General features: G+C 43.0%; 1 protein-coding gene across 3 annotated transcripts in view; it reads left to right on the top strand.

The window, feature by feature from the left end:
• The window catches only part of LOC126469993 (PTB domain-containing engulfment adapter protein 1-like), a 155,408-nt gene that overhangs the window by 2,400 nt on the left and 130,123 nt on the right, over positions 1 to 22,885 (top strand). Inside the window, exon 1 of one of the 3 annotated variants that reach the window (XM_050097444.1) lies at positions 8,017 to 8,079. The exons of 1 other annotated variant lie outside the window; for it this stretch is intronic. In XM_050097444.1, the coding sequence (XP_049953401.1) occupies position 8,079 (1 nt within the window). In that variant the 5' untranslated portion in view covers positions 8,017 to 8,078. Of the gene's footprint in view, positions 1 to 8,016; positions 8,080 to 18,649; positions 18,778 to 22,885 lie in introns of those variants that run through there. One more of the 3 variants, XM_050097446.1, reaches the window with a different exon arrangement.

Raw genomic sequence — 22,885 nt, 5'->3', positions numbered from 1 at the left:
ACTAGTTGGATCCGTAGTTCCTTTTACATTAGTGAAGAGTAGCTGGTGTAAGTAGACGTCTAATTAGATTTTTGCGCAATTAGGTAACTCATCGGGCAGGCCGTCGTGTGTTGCCTCTAGCTAAAACACGTCAGAGTAGTTATGTACGTATACATAGCAAACATGAATGACAGTTCTTTTCAAATGCCAGAAATCTGCATCTCGATCAAAATTCCAGATTACCGGAAATTTTGATTTCGCTTAAATAGTAGCTTAATTTGGTCGGCTTGTTCAGCGAAGGACCTCGGTATTCGTATCGTCACACATCAGAAAATGAATGCTTTCTGTATTCACAGGAAAACGGTGATAACTGAAACAGATCTTGCTTTGTGCTGTTAGCGAAATGTTTTAGCAGCAGTAAGTGGTAAGAGCAGTTTGTTGCGGGTAATATGTTCATGCAGTCTTCAATTAAGGGGCCACGGCGGAGAAGTTCTGGATTGCAGGATCTTCTTTGGATCCAAATTTTTTGGTACTAGATTACCTGGAACTACTTACGGCCACCTCTTGGTAACTACAGACGCGAAAGTTACGAGGAAGAGCGACCAACTTGTAAGACAGGAAGAAAATGGGGATAACAAAAATCCCGCTGTCGTAACTTGCGTTCTGGGAAGAAACTACGAGGAAATTCAGATGTAATTAAACCTGGATGCTGCCAGCAGCGCAAAGGCGGGGAAAATTTTTATTAAAACCGAAAGAAAACGAAATTGTACTGTTATAATTACGTGGGTACTCCTCGGTTCCTGCTCTATAGGTCATCAGAAAATGAGTTTCACTGTTAAGTACTGAAGCAATAAAGGTTAATAAAAACCACTTCAGCTTTAAAGTACTTTTATTACGTCAGTGTCGGTTTTGTTCCGGTACATATCTTCAGATGAAATCGAAAGTTAGTCATCGCCACTAACTTTCAGTGGCAGAAATGTGACAATTTACGAAGGCTGTCTGTGAACTTATGGTATCACCTGAATCTAATTTAGTACGAAACATATATAAAATGCAGTGGGGATGGTTCTTATTAACATTCATATTATTCAGCTGTGAATCAAAGAATTAAGTTGTATTAAACCGCAGAGCGGCGTTCATCCAGTTGAAATGTGACTAAATTGAACCGAAAGCATATGTGGACTCCTGTATATGAACGTCAAGTAGCGGAAAACGGTCGAAAATATTTAGCGTATCTACATGTTCGCGGCTGCACCGGAACTAAGATTCCACAAACTACAAAATTTTTTTTTTCAAGAACGCCATGTGAAAAAAGCCTGTGCGGAATATTCTAGCGGAGGTAGCTGTAGACTTTACTGGCGTTGACAATTAGAGGGGTCTTAAATTTCCAAGTATGAAATTGACTTTGTATGGATTAAACTTTAGCATTCTGTTCAAATTTCCCGACAACGCGTAACTTCAGCACTGCACACTCTAGTAATTATCGTGCTGTGCAGCTGTATTAACTGAAAGTGCTTGTCGCTGAAGTAGGCCAGACGACAGTACTTAAGCGACAGACTTCTAAATTTATGCCTAAGACTAAGCTGCTATTCAGATTCTCGAAGCTCTGGTCAGAACTAACTCGAAAACGCTCATGTGTTCAGTGTAGGAATAAAACTTTAACGAGTAAAAGTTTGATACAGTATTAACCAAAGCGGCTGCAACTAAATGCAGTTCGTGCAAGAAAGTTAGCTGCTCGCCCCTGAACCCTGCCGTTTGAAGCCATAGGGCAGTCGGCTAACGGACTAGCGGTGAATGTTGGGGCCACACGTTCAGCCGTTCCGCCGCCCTGCCGGATCTTACTCTTAATACGCCAGGTTCTCCGAAAAGATCAGCTAGCTCTTCCGTTAGGACTGTCGCAAATGCGAGGATGTCTTTTCCGGCGCTTCAGACAGCGTGGAACTAGGTAAATAAACCAAACATCTACGCATCTTAAGTGTAAAGCTGTCTGGCCAGTGTAGCATTGCTCTTGATTAAAAGTAGTCCCCATTACTGTACATTGCTAGTTTAGAACACTTAAGAGGTAAATCTTAGGGTAAGTATTGGAAAAAACTGCTCGCGATGAGTGTTGCCTTCAGTTGTGTACACATTCGACAGGAGCGACATGGAGTGTGGGAAAGTAAGAGCTCCATTGTCCCGCTAAAAGACTGGCAGATAATTTTTTTTCTGCTTGAAAAGAGACTTCACGCATGTCAGCAATATAGGACAGTGAGTCTCAGTAATTGGAAAAAATAATGTATAGCTGAACATACTTAGACCACTCGACAAAAAATATCAGAACTGCTCGCTTTATTAAGAATACATGAAAATTCTACCAGCGTATAATGAACAGCTCCGCATTGCCTCAGGCAGATGGCACCAACTGTGAAATGTGAAGAGTAATGTAATCATTAAAATATGTCAAATAAAACCCGAACGACGTGCACGCGCTGGTTAGCACACTTCGGTACGAGAGGGCGAAATTTCAAATTCCCGTCCGGGCAGCCAGGTCAGTTTTCCGTGATTTATCGACCAAAGCAAATGCCGCGATAGTTCTTTTCAAAAAATCGCGGCTGGCTTCCTTCTCCATCATTCCGGCTCTGACATCGTTGTCGACGGGCGTTACTCTGAGCTTCCTCCTTTCCAAATTACTAAAAATTCTGACTAATGGCAGTTTGTAAGTTCGTTTGTAGCCCAGTGAAGCACGCTTCCCGAAGAGGGGGGGAAAAGTGACAACATAGTGCTTCTGTCGTGGAGCTCTTTCAAATAGTGGCTGCATACGGTAAGGCTAATGTGCAGATTGGTTCTGTATTTTGTTCCATGCTGCGTCAACTGGCGTTGATATTGACACTGCTACTGTTCAGTTCACCGGAAAAACAATTGTTTCCAGTATTTGATAGGGTGCTAAAGGCGTCCCATATTATTCAGACGATCAGAAGTAGTAGCTTAAACAGCAGAGTATCAAAATATGAACGGAAATGTAATCTTACATTATCGTGTAATAAAAATCGACAACATACATTACCAGTATCAATTCAAAAATGTTTCCACATGGAAAAACTGTAATCACGGAAGTTTCTGTGTGCGTAGACAAAAATACGAACTACGACACTTCATATTGAGGGACGTACGTAAAATGATTGAAATACTCTTATTTGCCACCAGGCAGACCGTTACAACCGGTCTCAAATTTTCAGAGTTTAATTCGTGTTACAAATGATATAACAGCCATCTAGTTTCAACCATTGCGCAGTGTCACGCCCACTTTTCTGCAAGACCCTCCTTGTTTGAAAGGTTTTATTTCCTGCCATCAGTAAAGACATCTGTAGAGTACAGAAGGCTATGAGCCCATTAAGGATGCCATAAATTAGTTATTAAAGAAATAGACGTGGTGGAACACACAACCATAACGAAAGCTTTAACAACATTTAGGAAAGACGCCCAAAGACAAAATTTTGCGCGACTGTTGCTGTTAGCATCATACTGTGCTTGTCTAGTTCCAAATCACGAGAGGAACCGGGGCCCATACGAGACAGGAATTTGACGCAGGTTGCTTCGCTGAAGCCTGATGAACAGTAATTTTATGCGTATTGCTAGTTCTGAAACGTCAGTGAAGGCTGTTGCCAGAAGGACACGTCAGAAGGATGAGACTAAGAGTTACATGCTCACGGCCAACATTAAGGTACCTGTATCTGGTATAAATGCTAATAAATCTCTTCTGCGTTTCCCACAACTTTTTCCAGTGGCAAGGAATATTTCCTGTTGAATTATTGCGGGTTAAATGCTGAAATTTGCCACTCAGCGCACACATGATTTCCTGCGGTAGAGTTTTTCAATGTGCAGTACTGAAAAATTTTTCATTTTTTCTAAATAAAAATTGCTATGTATCCTAGACAATTTAAAAATTGTTGCCAGTTTTCTTGTACTGTTAACACAAAAACAGCAGACGTATCTAGTTGCTAAGGACAACCTACCACATTTTGAAAGTGGTAGTGACATTTGAGAAAATATTCCTCATATTACAACGTGTTCCAAAAGTATCTAGCAAGGTCCTGATAAAATATTCGACAACACTGAAGAAATAATCCAGATTATACCGAATAACGTGCTAAATTTGCAAAATTTTGTTCACTTATCTCATAGTAAACGTTAAATTAGCTTTTATGTACCAGTGTGTTTCCTCAAACGACCCCCTTTAACAGTACCAGGCCATCGTTAATCCGTGTTAAACGCAAGAGAAATCCCTATGGAGATTTTTGATAAATATGATCTTGCAGTCTAAAAACGAGACATTTGATTTCGGAAGTCTACATAATTTGTGAGAGACAAGGACAAGCACAAATTTCGTTCACCAAATTAGAAGTGTTTTCCCATAGTTGATACCTCAAGTCAAAAGGTGCAAGGCTTCGAACCTTAGGGAAACATAACCAGGAATATGAAAGACTTTGTATAGCTTAGCTCAAGATTCAATGTTTACTCACTAGAAGCGTTGAAGTAAGAAAGTGGGGAAAAAGGACCCCGAATGTGAAGAGAATAATAGTGACCGAACTCCGATAAAATAAGTTGCTCAGGTATATTTTTTTTAGTGTTCGGGCTAAGCGAACAGTCATCACAGGTGGCTCGTTAGAGCAAGGGAATTTCGTTTGATTTCTTTCCTTACCTCCCTCCTTTCTCGTACCTGTATTGCATTGACAATATCTAAACAGTGCAAATGTCGGCTGTGTGCGTTGTCATGTTTTCAAACTTGTTCCAGTCACTGGCAGTACTTGGTTTCTGACTAGGGCAGTGCCCACTTTTCACCCTCAAACTTGCATTCTTTTGGTCTCAGATTTGTTTTTCCAGCATGTTATACGTTGAAACAGCGGTGTGGGCAGGTTTACTTATGGAAGTCGCGAGATTGGAGTCTCGCGTATCTGCTCGCTGAATGCAGTGGGAGAGCGGCCCAGCGATGCTGTACTATGCCGAACTGTTTCCGCAGCTACGGCAATCACATCATACTACTGTAGCGTCTGTGCTATAGGATTTAAGGGTGACTGCTATGTGCTGTAGGTTTTGGTGACTGCGTATTACAGGCTTCTTCATTGTAGTGAAGCTACTCAAACAGGTAACGGGTAATAAATCGTTAAATTCTACCCTGTAGCGAGCCACTAGAGGCGGCCACTGGTCATGATTATGAAAACACACAAAAAACCACATTTTTGTCAGTGGAGCCAGGTTGACAACGAATAAAATTCCGAAGTCGGAGTAAGATCGGTCTTAATAAAAAAGCGAAGTTTGAAGTGCCTTCGGAACCAAAACAGAGCAAAACATATAAAGTTACATGATTAGGAAAGATCTGAGAGTAGAAAGTGTCCTGAAGCCATGGAGGTTACAAATCAAATAATAAAACAACGCTGCTGTCGGGTAGTCCATAAGGATGTGGAATGCAGATGGCTTCGGCTCCAGCTGAACTTGGGTAATGTCATTGGGTGACTGGAGACCGCAGGAACTCCATGGAGAAACCTGTATGTGCACACTGATTGATGCTTCTAAGGTACAGTACTTCAGTAGTAAGGAAGCGACCTATATTATAAAAGTGTAGACAAACTTACTACTAGTGTATAAGGAATGGAAAAGGAAATGGTAAAACTGTCAAATTTTCTAAAACACATTATTCGTAGGTCCACTGTCAGCACGATTGAAACTGTGATCGGCGTGATGCTTACTTGTGTGTAACATCCCTCTAGTTTTTTAGACGGGTTCACCTGCGTAAGCTGTCATTAATACTGACGATTGGGCAGAGTTCTCTGAAATTGTCAGCGAACGAAATAAGAGGAAACAGCTACTGCAATATCATGATTGTGCCATAATGAAATTTTCACTCTGCACCGGAGTGTACGCAGATACGAAAGTTCCAGGCAGATTAAAACTAAAACTGTGGGGGGCTGAGACGAACTCTGGGCCTTTGCCTTTGTCGGTGAAGTGCTCTACCGACAGAGGTATCAAAGCACGACTCGCGTCCGGTCTTTACAAGTAGGGTAGCACAGTCGCTAGAACACTTATCCGCGAAAGGCAAAGTCCCGGGTTCGAGTCTCAGTTCAGCCCAGTTTTAATACAGGGTGTTACAAAAAGGCACGGCCAAACTTTAAGGTAACATTCCTCACACACAAAGAAAATGTGTCCGGAAACGCTCTGTTTCAATGTTAGAGCTCATTTTATTACTTCTCTTCAAATCACATTAATCATGGAATGGAAACACACAGCAACAGAACGTACCAGCGTGACTTCAAACACTTTGTTACAGGAAATGTTCAAAATGTCCTCCGTTAGCGAGGATACATGCATCAACCCTCCGTCGCATGGAATCCGTGATGCGCTGATGCAGCCCTGGAGAATGGCGTATTGTATCACAGCCGTACACAATACGAGCACAAAGAGTCTCTACATTTGGTACTGGGGTTGCGTAGACAAGAACTTTCAAATGCCCCCATACTTGAAAGTCAAGAGGGTTGAGGTCAGGAGAGCGTGGAGGCCATGGAATTGGTCCGCCTCTACCAATCCATCGGTCACCGAATCTGTTGCTGAGAAGCGTACGAACACTTAGACTGAAATGTACAGGAGCTCCATCGTGCATGAACCATATGTTGTGTCGTACTTGTAAAGGCACATGTTCTAGCAGCACAGGTAGAGTATCCCGTATGAAATCATGATAACGTGCTCCACTGAGCGTAGGTGGAAGAACATAGGGCCCAATCAAGACATCACCAACAATGCCTGCCCAAACGTTCACAGAAAATCTGTGTTGATGACGTGATTGCACAATTGCGTGCGGGTTCTCGTCAGCCCACACATGTTGATTGTGAAAATTTACAATTTGATCACGTTGGAATGAAGCCTCATCCATAAAGAGAACATTTGCACTGAAATGAGGATTGACACATTGTTGGGTGAATCATTCGCAGAAGTGTACCCGCGGAGGCTAATCAGCTGCTGATAGTGCCTGCACACGCTGTACATGGTACGGAAACAACTGGTTCTCCCGTAGCACTCTCCATACAGTGACGTGGTCAACGTTACCTTGTACAGCAGTAACTTCTCTGACGCCGACATTAGGGTTATCGTCAACTGCTTGAAGAATTGCCTCGTCCATTGCAGGTGTTCTCGTCGTTCTAGGTCTTCCCCAGTCGCGTGTCATAGGCTGGAATGTTCCGTGCTCCCTAAGACGCCGATCAATTGCTTCGAACGTCTTCCTGTCGGGACACCTTCGTTCTGGAAATCTGTCTCGATACAAACGTACCGCGCCACGGCTATTGCCCCGTGCTAATCCATACATCAAATGGGCATCTGCCAACTCCGCATTTGTAAAAATTGCACTGACTGCACAACCACGTTCGTGATGAACACTAACCTGTTGATGCTACGTACTGATGTTCTTGATGCTAGTACTGTAGAGCAATGAGTCGCATGTCAACACAAGCACCGAAGTCAACATTACCTTCCTTCAATTGGGCCAACTGGTGGTGAATCGAAGTACAGTACATGCTGATGAAACTAAAATGAGCTCTAACATGGAAATTAAGCGTTTCCGGACACATGTCCGCATATTATCTTCTCTTTATTTGTGTGTGAGAAATGTTTCCTGAAAGTTTGTCCGTACCTTTTTGTAACACCCTGTATACTAGGAAGTCGACTCGTGTTTGTAGTATGATTGTTCAAATGTTTGCGGGTATGGGAGTTGACGAAATTGGTGGCAGTTCGTATGTCCTAAAGGAGCGAATTGTGGGACCTTACCACTTAAAAGACCAGCGCTAGTGATTCGCTGGGTCTGTTGTAACACAGCGGAACGCAAGAGATGCAGAGGTCACATTGAGGGGTCCTTTTAATGCTGGGATCCCGGACGGACGCAATCACAGCAAGGTCTCTGGCCGACCCGACACTTCAGTGGACTCAAGTGGTACTCTATTAAGTGGGGGGTGACGTTCAGGAAGCCGCTCCCCGCCTAGCTGTCCAGTTCGCAGCAAGACTCCAGCTAGCGCAGACTCGTCAACAACGAGAACTAGGGACCTGTGTGCACACAGGCCTCTTCCAGCTACTGTTATTATAGTAAGTGTATGGATTTTTAAAATTTGCGTGATCCAGTCTTAAAAAAAAAAGGCTATCAAGCCACTGGAAGCTGAAATGCTAGTGGTCTTCAGCAGGAGTAGGGTTCGGATTTTCGGCCATAATCTTCTGTTTTTCTTGTTTTCAGGGTCTCCGAAACGGCTTCACGTGGAGGCCAATTCCTAATGAAACTAACCTGATATCAGCTGCCATTGTTTCAAATAAAAGTACGCTGACTTCATTATCAAAGCCTTTAGATATGATTAATAGGCGCGAAGCCATAAAATCTTGTTACAGACTTAGGCAGTACAGTGCCAGGCTGCATGCCAATCGATCTGAGGGTCAGCCTTTGCGGGTCTAGCCGTCACTTTCCACCTCTAAGATTGTTAATGTGGAAACCTTGTCCCATGACCGGAAACCCGCATCAATTTCCAGTCGTTCCCACAACTGTCTGAAGTCAGTGCCTAATAAAGCATTGTGGTGTTCAAACCAGTTTCGGAAAGCACATTCTCCCCCTACGCAGATATTCTGCCTACATTTTCTCCGTTTGGGGGAAAGAAATTGGTTCAGACAACGATAAATGGTAAGCTTGCGAATGTCAGCATTTGCTAGCAGTGACACGGAAGTTGAAAAATGTTAATACCTCAGTTTGCCGAACAAAAAACATTTATAGAACTTTGTCCCGCAAGACAAAACTGAATCCTCAAAACACAATCTTAATATGGGAAAATGCAGCTGACAGTTAGCAATTTAACGCGCAATATCTAGTGGGTTTTGTGCTTAGACGAGATTAGAAATAAAGCGTTGACACTGAGCTGTCGACTGGAATGTGTGGTCTGTTATCTGACACACCCCCTCTATGAAATCATCGCGTTTCATGCGATACCGCAGTTTCAATTACGTGTCGGCTCTGATTTCAGTCGTAGGCATGATTTCACACGAGCGACGATTCATTAATTCTGTTAGTCTGAAAACTGACTCAGTTGATAACTGTACAGAATGAAGAAAAACTTGTTTTAGCCTCCGCTTACCAATTGTTAATTGTTAATTGGTAACCCAGAAGTGCGTGAAAGGTTGTCAACAAGACCGAAACACAGGAAGCGTAAATTTCGACTATTTTCTTGAATTATTCAATTGTTGCCACGAATATTAGACCCCTTACCGCCTGTAACTGATAAAGTTTCGCACCAGTGCACATTTTTCACAATGACACTGTAGTCATTCTGGACCGTTGTACGTGATGCATAGAAAGCACACGATTTAGTCTAAAACTTCATCGTGCAGATGTAAACTGCTCAGGCATAGCTTATACCTAGGGTGTGACAGTTCTGTTATTTTAAATTCGTGATGCTGTCGTGTAGAGATCAGTGATTTTGGGTAAATAGCTCTGCTCACACTAATCTTCAGTCAGAAGTAATGGTAAGGGGCACGCTCATTTACCACACCAAAGCAACGCGGAGTGACCATATTTGCCATCGCAGATATTTGGTGACCATATAGCAGACGAATCATTTTATAATTTCGTGAGATTGAAGTTGTGCAGTAGTGAGAAAATGAAATCGCAAGTGTCAAGGAGTTTTTAACTCTTCCATGGTTAAAATTTATTTTCAGTTTATTTGAAAAAGGTCGGAAAGGCTTTATTTCGGGCTAAACAGTACTTCCACTACAAAAAATTTAAAGGTGACCGATTTTGAAAATCGGTGAAGGGGACACATGTCCTACGGATCTGACTAAATCAGTGTTTTCAAGTGAACTTAAAACTGTCAGAGTAAATTTTAATTTTAGAATTATTTTGTCAGAATGACAATTACACTAATCAGTGAAAAAATTTGTACCAAAACGTTATCCTTCTCACAGTGAAAAACATGAAATTCCGCACACGAGTTGTAAACATTAAAAGGTGGCTTTGAAATACCACACACCAATGTATTCTACGTTGTTTTCTGGCGTCTGTCTTGCCACGTAAAAATTATATACAAACCACCAAAATTGAGGCGTGTGGCAATGTTTCAAAGCAGTATCGGTAATTTATAAGTTAGTTAATTCATATATCCTAGGTATGGACATAATTTAATCTGATTTTCAGTAAACAGACGCACTCCGCCGCCTATACACACACGCCACCCCCCTTCTGTATATCTATCCAGTGGCCCATAGTATTTTTCTCAAAGTTCCGAAAACACCTCGCTATATGCTGGACGGAAAAGAGATGTAGACGTCCTACGCTCAAAATTGCGTATTACTTTCGTGGAACATACGTATCTCATCAACCACGAAATGATCAGTGTAGTACGTGGGTGTTGAAAGTTTCTGCCTTCAAAAATCTGTCAATTCACATGACATTGTGCGAATACAAAACTTTTTAAATCGGTCATCTGATGAGACAACTGTTGAAACGGAATGTAAAATCAGAAAAACTTGTTCAGACATTCATATATACAGAAGCAAATCTACCGATAACTCGTTAGATCACACACTGACACGCGTTGTGAAAACTGGAATGTTCTGCTAGATGCTTTCCATGATCAAAATACTGCAATGGCCGAGACTTAGTTTACTAAAATTCGGGGCGTAACATTTTCCTGTAGGTCGTAAAGACTGTAGCAACTATAATTTATATTTTTACTGTAGTCGACGTGATCTTATGGAGATAATTAGCAATTGTTTAGATATTTATTATAATTTTCATTCATTGTTCAGTCTCAGTTGAATATTTTTAATGCACATGTTCCGATCACTCTGGATCATATGATTAAAGTATCTGATTCAGCAGCCCGTCTTGCCTACTCTGAAACACACATCAGAATAATCAGCAGTGGTTCTGAGTTGACAAATGGGTTGCTGAATCAGATACTTGGATCTGAAGATAGTGATGGAAACACGTAATCTAAATTGCAGCTGGAAACGGATCAACAAAAATAATTACCGTAAATTTGCGTTTTCTCCCTCGCACCGAAATATTACTTAAACTGTCGTTGTGGTCTTCAGTCCAGAGACTGGTTTGATGCATTTCTCCATGTTACTCTATCCTGTGCAAGTTTCATCTCCCAGTAACTACTGCAACCTACTTCCTTCTGAATCTGCTTAGTGTGTTCATCTCTTGGTCTCCCTCAAGGATTTTTACCCTCCACGCTGCCCTCCAGTACTAAATTGGTGATGCCTTGATAGATTTATATAATGGCAAGAGTGAGAGATTTAGGAACCAGGTTTTAAATTGTAATACATTTCCAGGGGCAGATGCGGAGTCTGACCATAATATATTGGTTATGAACTTTAGATAAAAACTGAAGAAACTGCAGAAAGGCGGGAATTAAAGGAGATGGGACCTGGATAAACTGACAGAACCAGAGGTTGTACAGAGTTTCAGGGAGGGAATAAGGGAACAATTGACAGGAATGGGGGAAATAAATTCGTTAGAAGAAGGGGTAGCTTTGAGGGATGTAGTAGTGAAGGCAGCAGAGGATCAAGAAGGTAAAAAAGACGAGAGCTAGTACAAATCCTTGGGTAACAGAAGAGATACTGAATTTAATCGATGAAAGGAGAAAATACAAAAATGCAGTAAATCAAGCAGGCAAAAAGGAATCAATTGTCAAATAAGGTAGACGGGAAGCGCAAAATGGCTGAGCAGGGATGGCTAGAGGACAAATATAAGGATGCAGAGTCATACCTCACTAGGGGTAAGACACACTGCCTACAAGAAAATTATAGACCTTTGGAGAAAAAGAGAACCACTTGTATGAATATCAAGAGCTCAGATGGAAACCCAGTTCTAAGCAAAGAAGGGGAAAGCAGAAACGTGGAAGGAGTATAGAGGGTCTGTACGAGGGCGATGTACTTCAGGACAATATTATGGAAATGGAAGAGGATGTAGATGAAAATGAAATGGGATACATGATGCTGCGTGAAGAGTTTGACGGAGCACTGAAAGACCTACGTCGAAACAAGGCATCGGGAGTAGACAACATTCCATTAGAACTACTGACAGCCTTGGGAGAGCCAATCCTGACAAAACTCGACCATCTGGTGAGCAAAATGTATGAGACAGGCGAAATACCCTCAGGCTTGAGGATGAAAGTAATAATTAAACTCGCAAAGAAAGCAGGTGTTGACAGACGTGAAAATTACCGAACTATCAGTTTAATAAGCCACGGCTGCAAAAATACTAACACGAATTCTTTAGACGAATGGAAAATCTCGTAGAAGCCGACCTCGGGGAAGATCAGTTGGGATTCCGTAGGAGTGTTGGAACACGCGAGGCAATGACACCACTACTACTCATCTTAGAAAATAGTTAAGGAAAGGCAAACCTACGTTTCTAGCAGTTGTAGACTTGGAGAAAGCTTTCGACCATGTTGACTGGAATACTACCTTTCAAATTCTGAAGGTGGCAGGGGTAAAGCACAGGGAGCAAAAGGCTATTTACAATTTGTACAGAAACTAGATGGCAGTTACGAGTCGAGGGACATGAAAGGGAAGCAGGGGTTGGGAAGGGAGTGAGACGGGATTACAGCCTATCCCAGATGCTATTCAATCTGTATATTGAGCAAGCAGTAAAGGAGGCAAAAGAAAAATTTGAAGTAGGAATTAAAATCCACAGAGAAGAAATAAAACTGAGGTTAGCCAATAACATTGTAATTCTGTCAGACAGCACAGGACCTGGAAGAGCAGCTGAACGGAATGGACAGTGATCCTGCAGAAAACCTTAAACTGAGCCACAAATTCGCCATAGTTCCAGATAAAAAACTGGAATTATACCGATTGTTTTCCCTGAATTTAACATGAAATCAGTGATATTTGTAGTAGTTGCTACAAACGTCTATTTACGAAAGTCTGACATACTGACTGGTAAAGGTCTCTGTTAATGGCTGGCAATGTCAGTGTTGATTTGGTTGAAATGTATCAGACTATGCTAGCGTCGAACAGACCGAAGTAAAAGAACTAATCAATGGAGGGCAAATGCACAACAACGTGCCAGTCAACCCACGCTGATCTTGAACTTCAAAATTTTTCCGTCAAATAGTACTTCCAGCGTAACTCCGGCGCTAGCAGTATTTTGTTTGTATATTAGCATTTTAGGTCATCTACATCGCTGTATAAGTGAAATGTGATTAAAGCCGTAGGTGACGGAGGATTGAATAAGTTATTGAGAAAACAAACGTGGTGTCTTGAAGAAAAGAGCGCAGTGGGGGATTCCAAAGGCTTGGCGCACAGCAGCGTGACGCGTGCGTCTGAAATCCGTATGTGGTCAGCGAAGCGAGCCATCAGCTGTGCCCCAGGCGTTGCCACACCCGCCATTCGCCTAACGGGTCGTCGTCGCATTCCGTTCCGGAGCGCCGGACGTACGCGGCGCCTTTCCCAAAACTTCCTTCCTTAAAAAGGAACTGCCGCTCCAAACTGGTTTCAATTGAAGCTTTTTTTAGGCCGTAGATAGGCTGGATAGAAATGGAAACGGAGAAAATTTATGTAGCGACATGGTAGAGTATATATGCATGCTCAATATGGCAGGCAACGCTGGAAACGGTTACCGTACAAAGCGCGAGGTAGTTACTCTCAAATATTTCTAGTGTTTCGCACAAGGAATAGAATAAACCGTTGCAATAGTGTGTACTGTGTTTCAAATTTGCAGCCTTTCATTCTACTAAATCGCTCGCAAAACCCTTCATATCTGCCGTGCGGTCTTCTAACTGAACTCCTGATGTAGTCGGCGGACTCTAAAAGGGTTTCCACTAAAAAAAAGCTTCTAATAAAACTACATTTACCTAGTCAGTCAAGACATTTTGAGTTGCAGGAAAATTACCTGCAAATGCCAGGCTATGTTGAAACGTTAGTGTAATGACAAATTGCACTCATTATCTTCCAAATAGGAATTGCTATGGGTACATATTAAGTTATGAATGTCAGTGCAGTGCGAAGCGCGTCAAATTTTCTCCTTTATGTGGGTAAAACGTCTTTCCCGTAGCAAAGATTTTTCCTCTGCACTCGGAAAGATAGTTGAGTGCAAGAAACTACTGGCTTCCTAGTTTTTTGGGGGTACGGCGGTGGTTAAAATCTTGTATAAAAATCTTCCTAAGTGCACCCACGACACAAGTGCATTGTCTCCTGCATCTGATAGTAAAGTTGAGACACATACATAACATATGCTTAAGTGTTCTGAGCTGTAAGTTGTTAGCACAAGAATTGCTTCATTACTCGAAACCAAAAAAATAGTTTCTTTTCCAGCTCAAGCATGTGCTCTCAGCGCTTCTTCCACGGGACGCTGTTCTAAACTTCTCTCAGCAGTTTCAGGACTGAATTCACCTTTGGCAAACATTTGGTTCGCAACGTACCGTATTTCAAAATTTCAATTGTAAAAAAAAAAGTTAGAGCTTTCTTGATAATTGAGCTTTTTCCAAAGCTGTTTCACGGAGAAGACCGCACTGCAGTACCTTCTCCAAATCCTCGCAAGAACGAAAAATGGCTGACACCGAAATAAGTGTCACAGGAATAGAAAAACAACTGAAATCACTCAACAGAGGAAAGTCCACTGGACCTGACGGGATATCAATTCGATTCTACACAGAGTAAGCGAAAGAACTTGTCCCCGTTCTAACAGCCGTGTACCGCAGGTCTCTAGAGGAACGGAAGGTTCCAAATGATTGGAAAAGAGCACAGGTAGTCTCAGTTTTCAAAAAGGGTCGTAGAGCAGATGCGCAAACCTACAGGCCTACATCTCTGACATCGATCTGTTGTAGAATTTTAGATTATATTTTTTTGCTCCCGTATCATGTCATTTCTGGAAACCCAGAATATCCTCTGTAGGAATAAACATTGATTCCGGAAACGGCGATCGTGAGACCCAACTCGCATTATTTGTTCATGAGACCCAGAAAATATTACAGGCTCCCACGTAGATGCCATTTTCCTTGACTTCCGGAAGGCGTTCGATACAGTTCCGCACTGTCGCCTGATGAACAAAGAGCCTACGGACTATCAGGCCAGCTGTGTGGCTGGATTGGAGTTTTTAGCAAACAGAACACAGCGTGTTGTTATCAATGGAGAGACGTCTACAGACGTCAAAGTAACCTCGGTCATACATATGACCTAGTAGATAATGTCGGAAGTTCCATGCGGCTTTTCGCGAATGATGCTGTGGTATACAGAGAAGTTACAGCATTAGAAAATTGCAGCGAAATGCAGGAAGATCTGCAGTGGGTAGGCACCTCGTACAGGGAGTGGCAACTGACCCTTAACATAGACAAATGTAATGTATTGCGAATACATAGAAACAAGTATCCTTCATTGTATGATTATGCGATAGCGCAACACACTGGTAGCAGTTACCTCTGTAAAATATCTGGGAGTATGCGTGCGGAACGATTTGAAGTGGAATGATCATATAAAATTAATTGTTGGTAAGGCGGGTGCCAGGTTGAGATTCATTGGAGAGTCCTTAGAAAATGTAGTCCATCCACAAAGGAAGTGGCTTACAAAACACTCGTTCGGCCTATACTTGAGTATTGCTCATCAGTGTGGGATCTGTACCAGGTCAGGTTGAGAGGAGATAGAGAAGATCCAAAGAAGAGCGGCGCGTTTCGTAACAGGGTTATTCGCTAAGCGTGATAGCGTTACGAAGATGTTTAGCAAACCCCAGTGGCAGACTCCGCAAGAGAGGCGCTCTGCATAGCGGTGTAGCTTTCTGTCCAGGTTTCGAGAGGGTGCGTTTCTGAATGAGGTAGCGAATATATTGCTTCCCCCTACTTACACCTCCCGAGGAGATCACGAATGTAAAATTAGAGAGATTCTAGCGCGTACGGAGGCTTTCCGGCAGTCGTTCTTCCCGCGAACCATACGCGAGTGGAACAGGAAAGGGAGGTAATGACAGTGGCACGTAAAGTACCCTCCGCCACACACCGTTGGGTGGCTTGCGGAGTATAAATGTAGATCACAAATTCCTCAAACTTTAACACTACGTATGAGGGGACAGGCCTGTTAAGCCTTCTGTCAACAAAGGGAGAGCACATCTTGTGGAGTATCACTTAATGAAGTCTGAGAGTAGTTTGAAATCCTAGGTGTGGGCAATGGTAGTATTCATCTGAAGCTACAACACATCGGTTAACTTTCATTAGTGTCTAGTCAGCGTCTGACGGAGGTAGAACTTAGTACTGAGCGGTCTCTAGGCAGGAATTATTCTGAAACGTCCACAGTATATCACGCAGATGGCCATTTTGTTACAGTGGTACAGGAAAACTTTAGCATCTCTTAAATTACATTGCTGCAACGTCTTGGGACATTAGTAAAACGAGAAAAACGTGTCTCGAGTTGCAACAGCGGTTTTTACGACCAGCTTCGATCCTGGACTGAGTATTAGTGACAAAATGAAATGATGGTACGGCGTTTGTGGATAAGACTCTATCTAGGGTTGTTCAGCCACTTAGTGCGGTTGGAGACAACTTTCATCGTATGTAAGAAAGGAATGTTGTAAGTCTGGCAGCTGTCGGAATTGGAACTGTTTAGTCGTGATTATCATCCCGTAGCCGTGAACTAGCTCTCTGTCTACCTAGCGCGCGCCCCCACACACTGCTGGATTTTAAGCATCTTACTGACAGTACAGTTAGACTATTAGTCAGGGAAGCCCCGCGGGATGACCCGAGCGGTCTCAGGCGCTGCAGTCAAGGACTGTGCGGCTGGTCCCGACGGAGGTTAGAGTCCTCCCTCGGGCATGGGTGTGTGATTGTCCTTAGCATAATTTAGGTTAAGTAGTCTGTATGCTTAGGGACTGATGACCTTAGCAGTTTAGTCCCATAAGATTTCACACACATTCGAACATTTTGCGTCGGGAAAAGGGGTTCAAATTTTCGATCGAATTTACTAAAAGCTATTAAGCTCCGAAGTTTCTACACAACTTGTTCCCAAATCTTTCAGATATCAACGGCTTGATGTCCATTAAAGATTTAACCGGAAAATGTTTCATGTTGGTGAAATCCGTATTACAGCAAGTATTCTCCTGTAAGAAATGCACAAGCTAAACGTTGTAGTGTAAACAGCCAAAGCCAAATCCCGGTGGCAAACATAATGGCTGAAACTGTTCGAGACGGCCGTCAGCATGTTAAATATTTAAGCTTCTCCATGCGGTTTATTCCCGTCTTTGCTGTATATATAGTTCAGTGGAGTACCTGTATTGTAGCTGAAACATTTTCGAATCTGTTGTTGAGTTTTTCATGCGATGCGACTAAAAGTTCTGTTTGATGAATTAGGCTGTTCGTGTGTGTGTGTGTGTGTGTGTGTGTGTGTGTGTGTGTGTGTGTGTGTGTGTGTGCTGCACTACAGAACGGAGTCATTGCGTCTACAGTCACTGTTAGTTGCCCTCTTCTACATCTACATTTATACTCCGCAAGCCACCCAACGGTGTGTGGCGGAGGGCACTTTACGTGCCACGGTCATTACCTCCCTTCCCTGTTCCAGTCGCGTATGGTTCACGGGAAGAAAGACTGCCGGAAAGCTTCCGTGCGCGCTCGAATCTCTCTAATTTTACTACCGTGATCTCCTCGGGATGTATAAGTAGGGGGAAGCAGTATATTAGGTACCACATCCAGAAACGCACCCTCTCGAAACCTGGACAGAAAGCTACATCGCGATGCAGAGCGCCTCTCTTGCAGAGTCTGCCACTTGAGTTTGCTAAACATCTCCGTAACGCTATCACGCTTACCAAATAACCCTGTGACGAAACGCGCCGCTCTTCTTTGGATCTTCTCTATCTCCTCCGTCAACCCGATCTGGTATGGACCCCACACTGATGAGCAATACTCAAGTATAGGTCGAACTAGTGTTTTGTAAGCCACCTCCTATGTTGATCCACTACATTTTCTAAGGACTCTCCCAATGAATCTCAACCTGGTACCCGCCTTACCAACAATTAATTTTATATGATCATTCCACTTCAAATCGTTCCGCACACATACTCCCAGATATTTTACAGAAGTAACTGCTACCAGTGTTTTTCGCTATCATACAATAAAGGATCCTTCTTTCTATGTATTCGCAATACATTACATTTGTCTGTTAAGGGTCAGTTGCCACTCCCTGCACCAAGTGCCTATGCGCTGCAGATCTTCCTGTATCTCGCTAAAATTTTCTAATGCTGCAACTTTTCTGTATACATCATCCGCGAAAAGCCGCATGGAACACAATCTACTGTCATGTATTGTGAAAAGCAATGTTCCCATAACACTACCCTGTAGCACGCCAGAGGTTACTTTAACGTCTGTAGACGTCTCCATTGAGAACAACATGCTATGTTCTCGTCCTGGTTCTTCAACAGTTAAACTGTTAGTCTTCGATCAGAAGTATCGAACAGCAGCGGCGAAAGTCTTCAGTCGAGGATACTTTAAGCAGTAGCATGCAACAGACGTCACTTCTACTGCTAACACTTCAGAATATACTGGAGTAGCAGTGGAGACAGTACTGATGGTAGGACGAACCGGGTAAATGACGAAATCTGCTGGCAGGTCTGGCGTTTGCCGAGGGCGCCAGAGGTGGTTGCTCAGAGTGCATTGGCTTGTTCGAGCTGGTGCCTGGCACGGCGCTCAGTGCGCATGCGCACGTGCTTAGAGGCCAGTCGCTGGGTGAGTGTGCACGGCCAGTGCAGTTGCGTTGTTTGTCATAAGCTGGAGCGTTCGCTGGTGTGCTACAGCTGCTCCCGAGCACCCGCAGTTTGAACAACAGGTCAGATTTGTACGCATAATGCACAGTAGTTGCCGTGGTCTTCACTTGTTCCCTTTTCTTTAGTGTACGGCGTGTTCAGACTTCTGTTAGGAAAAAGAGAGCGTGCATGTTCAATTTGGCCTTTCGTAGTGTAAAGTGAAAATGACTATTTGATCCGAATATGTAATACGGTGGACATTGTTTGCAGCCCGGAAATGTGAAGCTTAAGTACTTAGTTTCGTCTACGAAGGATTTTGGTTTCCCCTTTGCCTGTAAACGAGAGATGAAAAATGCTGCAAGTAATGGTAAAAGTATTGCCACAAAAATGAGAGAAATCTAGTAAGTTTTGCCATTCAGCGTGAATCTAAATACTTTGTTCAAAGAAATATAAATCAAACAAATTTAGAGTTGTATAGTCAACTAAATACCCAAGAATTCCAGTTAAGAACAACTTAAATTGGAATCATCACATAGTAAATAGTATGAGAAAGTGAACCACACGGCATTTTATTCCAGAACCCGTGAATACGACAAATCTAAAGTCTACATGACGCTTGTCGGTCCTCCTCTAGAATACTACTGTGCGTTGTCAGATCCTTACCAGATAGACTGACGAACATAAACCTACTCTTTCTGTACTATCGCGAAATAGGGATGTTTCGGATGTGATGAGCAATCTGGAATCGCAAGTGATTAAAAAACGCGTTCTTCTTTGCAGCGAAAGCTCTTCACGAGATTAATCTCTAAACTTTCATCTGTGAATGCCAGAATATTGACTCGCAATTACGTAGGGAGAAAAAAAGGATGAATTTTTCCCACGTGCGAAAGATAATAAACGCTGTAGAAACAGTCGAAAAGAGGTTCTATAAACAATCTGCCAACGCGCAAGAGCGAATGGCAAAGAATCGTGTAGATGTTGTCGGTCTAGAGAAGAAACTTAAATCGAATAGCATAAAAACATCTTCATAGAAAACTATCTGTAGCACGCGCGGGTTGCCGAAGTGAAATAGGTTGGCTGATACTTACGTCGCTTCTTCGTCGAAAGAGCCACCTCAATAGGCTAGTCGTAGGCAACCTAATAACATAATAGGAGCTGTGGAAAGCCACCTCGTTCTTGATAGGATAATGGGTGCTAGTGTGAAGTAACTTCCTGGCGGTCTTAATGGATTTTATTGAATCAAAGCTGTCCTCTGATTGGCGATAACTCGGCGGCGCGTTACTGGGCAGTGGGAAGTACGGAAGATTGCCGGAGCACTTTATCTTCTCTAATTCGTGCCACCGGTGCAGGGTCGGCTCTCGTGTTGGGCAAAGTGGTAAGTACTAAATTGCTCCAAATAAATCTAGAATAGGTTGAGTACCATACAGATCTCACCGACTGCAACTCGACAGGCCGATGTCAGAGCTGCTGCAGCGAATGTCGGTGAAGTGTGAGCTGGTGGAGGCTAGCTGGCCTCCGCTTGGTACACGCGGGTCACGTCATCGGCGTGACCTTGGTGAGCGTGCGGCCGCTGTTACCTGGGCTGGCTTCCGCAAGCTACGCCACCCACCGCTCTACACTACAGCTGCGCTTTCTCTGAGACACTAAATTCTCCACCATTTCGCACCACTCCTATAGCTGTTATGTTTGAGGCTCCAACTTCAACTACCTCATTTCATACGAAGGCAACAGAGACCACCATAGCCAGTAAGGCGTTACAGAAAGTTAAAGGGTTTTGTTAAAACTATCAGCTAGGTAGGAGTAGGTGACAAGATTGTCGACCAGCTAAAGAAGACTCCTAGTAATTCCGTGGTGGAATAATGAAAATTAAAAATTTGGATTGAGCGGATGAATAAAAGTAAATTTCTCCCAGATATATCAATCACGGCACGCCTTCGCCTAGTGCCTCTCCCATATCCCCCATGTTCGTAAGCGAGAAAAGAGCTCCATGGTTTAAATCGTGTTCTTATCCCGTGTAGTGGATTTAGTAGTGTTGGTTATGCTGAGTATTATTAGCTTATGGTGCCCTAAGCAAGGAAACACCCAGCTTCTTTCCTTGTACATATTTTCATTCTTTAGACTCTTCCTCAGCACACTCAGCTTCATAAGTAATATGGAAGGACTTTCACTGTGTTCAAAGCAGCTTCAGTGATGACTAAAAAATTCTAGTTGCGCTTTCGGATATATTAGTCATGCTAAAAAAACACTAAAGAGGTGACGCACCGATAACTTTCCTTGTGCTTAACAAGCCGATACATTAATCTCCTAACGTTGCAGTCGTAACGTCCTAAATTTAATAAATTTTGTAGGAAAGGTTGTTGAATATAAACTTTTTTGGGATAAGAGACCACAAACCGAAAAGTACAGTAAACTGAGACTGCAAACATGCGGAACAATTGTTCTTCACACTGCGATAAGTCACTTGTGAAGTAATGTTTTCGTGCATTTTCAGGCTCCCTTTCAGATAGTGAATTCAGAAGTCACATTTTCGTAGTAGGTAATCTTTCTATCAAGGGGAAACATTAATGCATCTGTGATACTTACGTGGTTTTGCCAAAGGACGAATGTCCTGTGGCAATGCGGTCGGTGTTGTTAAAATCCATCATGAAACTTAAATTTTTCATTTCCTATGGGCCTCTATCCTTCATGCACGGTTACCAATAGGCAATGAAGGCTGAAGCTGCCGGGTGGATATTAATAATACTGGTCGTACTACAGCAATAAGTAGCTCATGGTTACACAATTTGCCCTATTACACTTCACGAGACATCAGTACTTACCTTGTCTGAGCTCCCGCCCAGCAAACACGAAGGAAAAAGGTGAAACTTCTGAATGCCCCAACTGAAAAGAGCTTGAAAAGGCTCCAAAAACTTGTTCATGGAAATAATTTTTTCGCGAGTGACAAGTATCAGTTACGTGAGTTGCTGTTAAATTGAGTTTTGCTTCGTTGCTTTCCTGCTACCACCTTGAAACATTCACTCCCATTCGTGCCCACAAATGTTTAAGTGCATGGCAGGCATCGGTTATCTGGCGTAAGAAATTTCTAACGTCGTTACCTAGTGATGTGCTTCTTGCACACGCATTACTCAACGTTAATGCAGAGAACTGTTGGAGAATATACCTTCTCCCGGGATTTGTGGTGACATTCGTTGGCTGGAGGGTGCGATGTCACGAACAAAGACCTCTTCTTATACCTCACATTGTACAGCTGCGCGAAATGGACTTGCGGCTGGCTTCCAGCAGCGTGTATGTGTGATTACGGAAGCGTGCGGCCTTGAACGAGATGAGGCACGCAGTGACTGTGCGCGGAATGCCCCTGCTAAGAGTACTCGGCATGAGAGCTGTCTGCAGACTTGTCGCTACAAGCAGATCTTCAATGAGAGCAGATATTAGATTTAGCTTCAGTCAGATCCGTGAACTGAGCTCGTCAGTTAATAAACACACACATTCCACCTGTCTGTACCGAGCGAGATGGCGCAGTGATTAGCACGCTGGACTCTAATTCGGGAGAACGAGGGTTCAGATTTCTGTCAGACTATCCAGGTTTGGGTTTCCCAGGATCTCCCTAAACGGTTAAGGCAAATGCCGGAATGGTTCCTTCGAAAAGACACGGATGATTTCTACATTCCTAGCTAATTTCAGCTCACGTGAAAATACCAGAGTGGTCCAGATAGGAAATAACAGCTCATGTCGAAAAGTTAGTGAGATTTTCAATGCTTCTGTGTGCCTCGTGAAGACAAAACGCTTTCTTGTCCAGAGCAGAAACAGTGTTGCCAAAGATTCGATCTTACCATCACAGTGAACCATACATAGGAAATATGGCACTCTGCAACTCCATGCAGTGCGTGACAAACTGGTAAAGTTCGTTTGAGCATGATTATTAGACTGGCGTTAAGAATGTAGAGTCGTGGTTTTTTCTCCCTTCTGCTGGTCAGTGTTGCTGGCTGCCGATTCGGAAGTACGGGTTTCCCTCTTACCGCTTAAAGTTTTTCTGCCTCTAGAAAATGTGGAATGGCATCTGCTCAGTTAAATTAGACCAAATGACAGAGAATGAGCAACCCAAATTGATGTTCAATCTCCTGAAGTGGCTTAGAAGGCACGCAGAAGGCTGTGAACAGTGATTTATTGAAAACAGTACGTTGTGGTGCCTAG

Source organism: Schistocerca serialis, chromosome 3 (assembly GCF_023864345.2).
Source record: "Schistocerca serialis cubense isolate TAMUIC-IGC-003099 chromosome 3, iqSchSeri2.2, whole genome shotgun sequence".
Lineage (NCBI taxonomy): Eukaryota > Metazoa > Arthropoda > Insecta > Orthoptera > Acrididae > Schistocerca > Schistocerca serialis.
Note: the sequence above shows the minus strand (reverse complement) of the source record. Positions and strands in the feature narration are given on the sequence as shown.